At 45.9% G+C, this 9,699-nt stretch overlaps 1 protein-coding gene and 1 long non-coding RNA gene across 2 annotated transcripts in view; one reads left to right on the forward strand and one right to left on the reverse strand.

The window, feature by feature from the left end:
* Positions 1 to 954: 954 nt before the first annotated feature.
* Positions 955 to 6,371, reverse strand: LOC120236256. The gene is made up of 3 exons (XR_005529619.1): positions 5,857 to 6,371; positions 1,932 to 2,105; positions 955 to 1,616 (listed from the first exon to the last, which is right to left on the reverse strand). It is a non-coding gene; the product is annotated as an uncharacterized LOC120236256 (long non-coding RNA).
* The window catches only part of INO80C (INO80 complex subunit C), a 25,672-nt gene continuing 21,411 nt past the window's right edge, over positions 5,439 to 9,699 (forward strand). Inside the window, exon 1 of the mRNA XM_039238955.1 lies at positions 5,439 to 5,664. Coding sequence (XP_039094886.1) covers positions 5,509 to 5,664 — 156 coding nt within the window. The 5' untranslated portion in view covers positions 5,439 to 5,508. The remainder of the gene's footprint in view (positions 5,665 to 9,699) is intronic.

Consider the following 9,699-nt stretch of genomic DNA (forward strand, 5'->3'; position numbering starts at 1 on the left):
TTCCCTGTCCCTCCTCCCTTCAGCTTCAGGGGAAGCTGGAGCTCTCTTCGCCTCACTCACACTCATTATCTGCTTCCTTCTCAGGAGTAGGACCTCAGTAATAGGGGAGTCCCTTGGACCACACTTGCAGTCATGAGAGTCACACACTCTGCAAGGAGTCTGTGGAGACAGAGATATGTGTTCACCTGGGTCCACGCCACTCCTCTTGTAGGAGATGCTCTGGGGGCTGGGGACCCCAGAATCTCCTGTCCAATGGCCCTATGGGCCTTTTTTCCAGGCCCAATGTATAGACCCTCAGCCGGAGGCATGGGAAGGAGGAAGCTGTTCACGAGGGTGGAGGAGAAGATGGATCAAGCTGAGTGTTTGGGTTTCCACATGTGTGCACACATTGCCTCACAATGCCCAGTGCAGCAAGGGGTGAAAGGGGGCAGGTTGAAGGCTCTCCCCATGCTACCGTATCTGGGGCAGAACTCCAAGGAATCTGAGAATACTAAATTCAACTCTGGCCTTGAAGGGATGTTTGCCAAGATAGAAGGGTTGAATGTATTTCGTCTTACAGCCTAGTAGCTTGATTTGTACATTTAAATCTCAAGACGTATGGTATGAAGGCTTTCATGTGTATTCTTGCCCTGGACCCTGCAAAGGTTAAGGTCAGGCTTATTTTCAATCACTCATTTTTTTCCTGCTTTAAATATCTCCATGCATCTGTCAGGGGGAAAATAAGCAAACGACTGTGTGAACAAAGCTCCCTCCCTCCCAGCCCCCATTGTCCTGGCTCTGTCCTTCTACACAACGATTGTTTAAATAATGAGGCACTCAGCAGATCATCCCTGCGGGTCTGCAATGCTTGGAAAACAGTGACGCAGAAGAAACTGTCTCTGCCCAACTGTGCTACAACCCACAGGCCTTCACCGCACTACGTAGTGAGATCTGTGATGGAGGAAACCAGTTGCTGTGAGTGCCTCCTTGTCGTGACATCTCACTTGGCTTAATGAGTGGGAACAGAGATTAGAGAAGGTTCCTGATAGATGAAACAACAGGGAGAAGTTCGCCTCCCAGCCAGCCCAGGCGAATGCTCCTCTCACGCTCCTCTCATGCTCCAGAGAGGATAACAGTGACCTCCGAGGGGCTCCAGCACTGTCTTGTGGCAGCGGGTTTCTCTGAAGCCGCACATCCCCACAGTTCCAAAATGCACTGCACACTCTACTGCCTCTCGTGGTGGCTGCACACTGGGGAAGTTGGTCTTGACTGTAGGTTCAAGGTTTCTTCACGTCACCAAGGAGTCCCTGGATCAACTGGAGCCCTTCACACAAGTTCCCAAGAGAAGATGGGCAGTGCGTCTTCCGTCCAATAGTGTGATCCCAAGATATCCACTGTGTTTCCTGAGATTTTTTGAGATGGTGACATGGGTGCATCAAATGATATGGGATAGCTTAACAAGTATATTATGCATTTTTAATCATTAAGTGTTAACTGAGCTCAAGACTGTGGCTGAAGCTGCTTCCCTGCAGGCCCCAGTGAGGGTACGAGCGCCCCAGTGGTGGCTCCGGCAGCCTTTGCAGAAGGAAGACTGGCACTGGTGAGGGACACAGGAGCGGCAGGTCCCAGCAAGGAGGCTGGAGAGGAAATACACCAGAAGGCATATATTGCAGCAGAGGTGAGGCACACCCTGCAAGTTCTCAGGAATAACTAGGGAGGGGACTTGGGGAAGGCCCCACCTCAACACGCAAGCCAGCAGGCCGCGGATCATCAGTGTTAATTTATCTTTAGCAGTAGGCGTGGGAGCACAAGTTATACGCACAGCAGATGCACAGTCCCTACATGTGCCAACCCCGCAGTGCTGAGTGCTGCCAACCTGGACATGGGAGGGGTTTCTCCCCAGCCCAAAGCTCCTGCTCCCTGGAGCAGACATCCTCCCACCTTCTACTCACTCCTTGCTGTTATCATCTGTTGGTGCTCTGCGGCTCAGTCCTTGATGACTCTGGCAGCTGAGTTCATATGCAGCTGAGAAGACAAATATAAGGTCTCTCTCCTATCTCTGTCCTTGTTCCCAACCTCAGAGCTTGGCATGTAACACATAATCAACAGGTCCCAGATGACCGAGACTGATAGAAACATGGGACGAGAGGTTTTAACCAGACCACAGGGATACAGGAGTCTGAAAAATATAGTAGCATTTCAGCCAAGATACAAAGGGTGGGTGGAAGTAAATGAGACTAGAGGAGGGTGGCTAGGGGAGAAAAGCCACTTCCAAGCAGAAGCAGGAGCAGTATGTGTCAAGGCCCAAGGGAGGAGGGAGCCAGATGCTCAGTGTTAACTGACAGAAAGGAAAACTGAATGGAAATGTGGAGAACTTGGTGAGAGGTAAGACTGGAGACATGGATGGGCAGGCCTCTTAAGGACTTTGAAACCATGTTATGGACACTGGACTTCATTGTACAAAATATAAGAAGCCACTGAAGGGATTCAAGTAGAGGGTATGATCTAAATATGCACATCTGTATTGTCAAAGAGGCCACCTGGGACCCCAAATGGTGACTGGGTTTGGGGGCATCAAAGGTGGAAGCAGGGAGACAGGTAAGGTGATGTGGGAGTCTAAGAGAGAGGGATGATGGCTGGCGTAACGTTATGGTGTGAAGGTGGATGAAGGAGTCAAAGGTGGCTTCCAGGTTTTGGGTTTGAACAACTGGTAGATAGTGTGGCATTTACCAATAGGAAAGACGGAGGAGGAACACATATTAGAGAATCAAGGAGGATGATAAATTCTGTTTTTCCTATACTGAGTGTGAGATCCTATAAGCATCTTAGAGTTTATACCTCGGTGGGGAATTTTATATCTGGGTATGCATCTTTGGAGAAGGATCTATGTAGCAGAAACAAATCTGAAAGTGGTTTATATTTGGATGGTACCTGAGGCTTGATGAGTTGGAGAAAGGGCTGGGATAAGCCCAGAAAGAGGAGGACAAAGAGACTTTGACCAAGCACCAAGAACTCGAGTGTCTCAGGAGCGAGCAGGGCTGGCTCATTATTACAACCACCTGGAAAACTTTAAAAATATGTATCTGCTGGTGAAATAGCACTGTATAACCTGTATTTTGGAAAACTGGTAGTAGGACTAGGCACCATTTGGTAGAAGATGATGACTGTAAGAGAGAGAACAAGTGGTTAGGAAAGAGGAAACTATAAGGATGGTACATTCCAGATCCCAAGGGAAGGGTTTCAGGAAGAAGAGCTCAGCCAAGATCAGGACTGAATTCACCAATAGGAAGACAGATGCCAGTGTGTCCACTTGTCTGACTCCTTAAAAAGGACAGAATTGGTATTTGAACCCAATAAACATTTACCAAGGGATTACAGGAAGGAGCCAGTGTCTGGTGCTCAAAGCCCTGAGAGAGGGGTGTGCAGGGGTGGGGAAAGGGGAAAAAGAGGTGAAGGAGGGTGCACTAGATGGCAGAAAGCGTTTTGCTGAAAGTAGCGTCTGAACTGAGGCAAGGAGCTAAGCATTACTAGGAGAGGAAATAATGGTAGCAAAATTATGATGAGTCAGTACAACCTCCAGTTCAGGAAATAGTTAGTCCCTTGATGGAGCAAAGAGAATTAAGCGTTTGGAATTGAGCAAGACAAGGGGGGCAGAGCCCAGTTATATGCCAAGATAAAGATTCTTTGGATTTTCCCCTGTAGGTAAAAAGGCCTTGAAGAATACAAGAAATCAATGCCACAATTAGATTTGTGATTCAGAGAGGCACCTGAGTGACTCAGTCAGTTAGGCATCTGACTTCGGCTCCGGTCATGATCTTGCAGTTTGTCGGTTTGAGCCCCACGTTGGGCTCTGTGCTGACAGCTCCGAGCCTGGAGCCTGCTTCAGATTCTGTGCGCTCCTCCCCTGCTCACTCTGTGTCTCTCACCCTCTCAAAAACAAATAAACATTAAAAAAAAAAAAAAAAAGATTTGCGATTCAGGCAGCCCATTCTGGCAGCCAGTGTAAAGGATGGCTTGGAGTCAGGCAGGATTAAGAAAAGATTGAAGCCCAAACTTCCATCAGAAGGCTGTTGCAGGGACCCAGATGAAGGGGTAGGGAGTCATCAGGGTAGGAATAAAGGAAAGAAGCGAGATGAGGGGGTGGGACAGTAGAGAGAGGGCCTTTGGGCCAACACCTAGTTTCTGGCTTTGGTGACTGGTTGGAGGGGTCAGTCACTGGGATAAAGAATAAGGGGGCGCCTGGTTGGCTCAGTCGGTTAAGCGTCCGACTTCCAGCTCAGGTCATGATCTCACGGTTCGTGGGTTCGAGCCCCACATCTGGCTCTGTGCTGACAGCTAGTTCGGAGCCTGGAGACTGCTTGGGATTCTGTGTCTCCCTCTCTCTCTGACCCTCCCCTGCTCATGCTGTCTCTCTCTCTCTCTCAAAAAAAAAAAAAAAATAAAATAAAGAAGACTAGGTTTAGATGAGGATAGGGTAGCAACTGGGGCATGGAGAGAACATTTTAATGTTGGTAGGGCATTCCTTTCTCCAAAGGAGAAAACATTATAACTAGTTTCCCTCACTGTTCTTTCTTACATCTACCTTGTTCTGCAGCCTGTTTCCTTCAAATACCCAGATTCATACATGTATCTTTCCTGTTCGCTTCAACTAGTTACTGCAGGGCATTTGTTCATTTATGAAATTACTTCATTAAAAACAAAATTTGTACCAACGACTTGCAAGGCAGTATGACCCGGGAAAGGTAGGTGAATAAAAGATAACTAGCCTTTACCTCATATAATTTCCATTCTAGCAGGAGCCAAAAAAGACATGGTTTAACTTAACTCCTTACAATCCATGTAGTATATGTCAAATAATGAGGGGGTGGGCCAAGATTGAAGTTCATACTTGGGTTTTAGCAGATCTGCGAATTCCCTGAAATCTGCACGTAAAATTCTGTCTACATCTGTATACATTTGGGGAGGTGGGGAAGGGGCTTACATTCTCAAAGGGATCTGGGCTCCTAAAAGGGTAAAAACCACTCTACCCTTCCAGTCCATTGGACACCCAGTGAATACAAACTTTTTCCACACGAGAAGGCAAAGACCAAGGGGAATGCCAGCACCACTGTTCTGTCTGTTCAGTCCACTCAGAACAACCCTACCTTTACTCTCAGACATTAATGTTATTATCAATTATTAATTATTCTTCTCTTCTGACGTGAGAAAGGCAACACGATTACTAACGTAACAACCCAGTGTTTGAAAAGATGGAGATCTTCTGTTCCTCACTCCCTGCGGATTTCCAAGCACGTGCCCAGCTTCAGAGCGCCTGAGTAGCAGCATGAAGCCTGGCTGACCCCATCCAGGCCCCATGGAATGGACTGCTCCGGCCTCCGCCTTTTAGATTTGGCCGAAAGAAATCCGCGAACGCGCTGGGAGTCCAGGCCGGATTTTCACACACGAAGGCGGAAGTAACAGCGAGCCGGAAGTTCCAAGGCCTCACACAGAGAAGGTGGGGGTGGGGGAGGAGGAAGACTCAGGGTAAGGATGGCGGCTCAAATTCCAATTGTGGCCACCACTTCCACTCCGGGGATAGCCCGGAACAGCAAGAAGAGGCCAGCTAGTCCTTCCCACAACGGCAGCAGCGCTGGGGGTTACAGCGCCAGTAAGAAGAAAAAAGTGTCCGGCTCCAGCTTTCCGCAGGTATTGCTGTCGCTCCCCTAGCCTGCGCGTGCGCAGGGCCGGGCGGGGCGGAGCGAGGGCGCGTACGCAGGGCCGGGCGGGGCGGAGCGAGAGCGCGTGCGCAGGGCCGGGCGGGGCGGGGCGGAGCGAGGGCGCGTGCGCAGGGCCGGGCGGGGCGGGGCGAGGCGAGGGCGCGTGCGCCGGGCTGCTGACCTCGAGTCGAAGAGGGCCGTGCCTTGCGGTCCTGCCTCCGGTGGACGCGGATCTCATTTGCAGTGCAAATGAAACATTTTTGCCGTAGTGTGGACAAGCGGGATTTGGTTCAAGCATCACCTGCGTTGCGTTGTCCTTGAGAGCAGGAGAGTTGGGGTTGTTAATACCGACTTAGAATGATCCTTCGTTCGTCGAGGTCGCATTTAGGTTGAGGTTCAGGACTTTTCTCTTTCCGTCAACGTGGCTTACCTTCGTCCTTTCTTTGGACGTTTGCTGAATGTCTGTGAGGTGCAGAGCGACATAATGTTCTACATGTAGTTATACCAAGAATGGCTTCCTTCATCCTCAGAAAAGTACTTTGTTGACTCTCAGTTTCGTCGTCCCAAAGTGGGTTTGGTCTTACCCCATGGAGTTGTTAAAAGGATTCAATGAGGTCGTGGTGGGAAAGCCTTGAGCAGTGTCTGGCACAGACTTAACGGCATCTGGGCAGTCTAGGCTCCACAATTCCAGCAAAGGATTTTCTGCAGAGGAGTGGTTTGGTTAGATTAGTATTTTTCTTAGCTTCTGCATTTTATTTAAAGCAATAAGAGGGCAAAGATAGAGTGTGTTCCTTTGTCCTCTACAGCACATAGTGTAGCATCATTCACCAAGAACCAAGAGCGACTTTCTAGAGATGTTAAGTGCCTGTTGCATTTTACAGCTGTTAATAGGTAGTGCTCCTCCCTACCCTTTTTAAATACTTTATTGAGATAGAACTTACATGCAGTAAAATGCACAAATCTTAAAGAGTACGGATCAGTGGCTTTTTATATATGTATATATCTGTGTGGCCAGATGAAGAGAATTTCCAGAGCCCCTGAAAATTCTTTGGTGACCCTCTCCAGTCAATACTCTCTACCCTCCCTGCCAGAGGTAACCAGTGTTCTGACATCTCTCACCATAGATTGACTTTGCTTTTTGAACAGAATATAAATGGAATCATATGGAACATATTATTTAGTGTTTGTTTAGGTTTCTCTGTGAAACTGTTTTAGAGAGTTGTTCATTCATTCATATTACCTGTATCAGTGTATCTGTTACACTGTGGAAACATACCACAACTGACGGACATTTGAGTTTACAGTTAATTGGCATTTATGGATAAGCTGCTCTGAACATTCCTATACAACTCTGTGCAGATATATGTTTTCATTTCTCTTAGGTAAATGGATAGTAGTGGAATTGCTGGATCATAAGGTAGATACACATTTACCTCAGAAATTGTTAAACAGCATTTCCCAAAGTAGTTGCACTGTTGGGCATTCTTGCCTGTAAAGAAAAGAATGAGTTCCAGTTCTATGCCCTCAGCAATACTTGGCATCATCCTTCTTTAATTTTAGCCATTCTGATGGCTACGTACTGGTATCTCGTTGTAGGTCAGAAGTCCTGGTATGATGTGACTGGTTTGGTTTTCTGCTCAGGGTAGCACAAAGCTGAAATCAAAGTGTTGACTGAGCTGGTCTCATTCCTTGCCACATGGCCTCCTCCATCTTCAAAGCCAGCTGTGGAGAATCTCTTGCATCCATTCCCTGTCATACTTCAAATATTTCTGACTTCTCTTGTCACTGAGCTCTGAACCCAGATTGAAGGATATGTGTGATTAGGACAGGCCCACCTGGATAGGCTCCTTTGTTTGAGATCAGCTGACTTGAGACCTTAATATTAATCTGCAAAACCCCTTCACAGTGGTACCTATATTAGTGTTTGCTTGAATAACTGGGAGAAGGTGTGCAAACACCAGAAGCCAGGAATCTGAAGAGCCATCTTAAGAACTCTACCTATCACATTTATGAAACAATTAGGAAAATATACTAATTTCTAACCATGGACCAAAGTTGGTTATAGGTATTCTTTGGTGTTGGTGCCCTAAGGTGGAAGGAGACAGGAAGATAAGGACTCATTCAAGGGGTCGTAGTCACAGAAGGAAAGGTGGGGAGGCAGAAAGAGAGAGAGACTTAAAATCCAAAGCAGGCTCCAGGCTCTGAGCTGTCAGCACGGAGCCCCATGCAGGGCTTGAACTTGTGAACTGTGAGATCATGACCTGAGCCGAAGTCAGATGCTTAACCAACTGACCCACCCAGGTGCCCCAAAGATATTTTTGATCTGTAAGTATTCTCAGCAAAGCATTTATAGAAACTCCTTTATGTCAGTCTAGGAAATAGTATTAAACAGTTTAATAGTACTAATTTCATTATTTCATCAAGGTGAATCTTTAATTTAGCGGAAATTACTGTTAACTGTGCTTGCTAAATTGTACAAATTGTCACAGAATTACAATTCTGTGTATTTATTTGTATTTTCAGTGTGAAATATAGGTGTTGATCAATAATGACATAATTAGGAATGTGCTATTTCCCTTTCATTCTGGTTATGATACTTTGAAAATGATTAGTGTTAGTTTGGGTTGGCAAACAGATACACTGGCTAAAGTGAAAGAAATTATGATAAATAATAATAATTAATATATATTGAGCATATACTCTTATCCCAGGCACTGTGCTAAGCACTTTCTAAGTGCTATCTCATTTTATTATTATTAATTATTATTATTATTAAAGTTTATTTATTTTGAGAGAGAGTGAGCGTGAGTTGGGGAGGGGCAGAGAGAGAGAGACAGAGAGAGAGAATTCCAAGCAGGCTCTACACTCTCAATGTTGAGCCCAATGCAGTGCTCAAATCCACAAACCTTGAGATCATGACCTGGGTCTAAATCAAAACTCAGACGCTTAACCAACTGAGCCACCGGCGCCCCAAGTTATCATTATCATAAGATTTTATTTTTAAAGTAATCTCTATACCTAACATGGGGCTTGAACTTCCTACCCTGAGGTCAAGAGTCGCATGCTCCACTGCCTGAGCCAGCCAGGTGCCCCTACCTCATTTAGTTTTTAAATAAACCTCTGTGAATTGTTATTCTTCAGATAAAAAGACAGGATCATGGAGAGAGGGAGATTAACTTTGCAGAGATCACACAAACTACATGCGGTAGAGTCAGGATTGGAACCCGGGTGGATTGTCCAGAGTCCATGTTCTTTTTTCTTGACTGCCTCTCTTGATATCACTCTTCTACCTTGGAAGACAGAATTAAATATTTGGTAGAACCAAATCCATGGTACAGAGAAATGCTTTGGGGGAGATTTTATTAGATCAGTGTAAGTCATTTTAGACTTTCCAGATGCATATTAAGTTGGTAAAGTCTACAGAGAAACCTAATTGTCCTGTAGCCTGAGTGTTACATAATAGACTGATATGTGATGGTAAAGCAGTGAACACAATATCTAAATAAGTTAAGAGGCAGCAGTTGCTCCTTGAGAAGGCTAATGTAGAGTGCAGTTGATGATAGACTCTTCTGCAGTTGTAGGCACCAGAGAATGGACTGATTTGTTCCTCCAGAAAGTAATCACATTCCACCCTGTCTTTAAAAGAAAATCATGATAATGTTAGATTTAGAGTTCATTTTTTCTATTTTTAAAGTGGACATACAAAGTCACCCACTTCTTCCCGACAGCTGTTACAATTTGTGTTTTCTTTTTTTATTCATAATTTATTTTATTTTATTTTTATTATTATTTTTTACAAATAGTTCATTATCAAATTAGTTTCCACATAACACCCAGTGCTCATCCCCACGAGTGCCCTCCTCCATGCCCATCCCCCCTTCCCCCTACATCCATCAGTTCTCAGTTTTTGTCAGCATTCAAGAGTCTCTCATGGTTTGCCTCTCTCCCTTTTCCCCGCATTTCCCCCCTTCTTCTCCCCCTTGTTCCTCAGTTAAGTTCCTCCTAATTCTACTATACGTGCAAA

Source organism: Hyaena hyaena, unplaced genomic scaffold (genome assembly GCF_003009895.1).
Source record: "Hyaena hyaena isolate Hyena2069 unplaced genomic scaffold, ASM300989v1 scaffold_150, whole genome shotgun sequence".
NCBI lineage: Eukaryota > Metazoa > Chordata > Mammalia > Carnivora > Hyaenidae > Hyaena > Hyaena hyaena.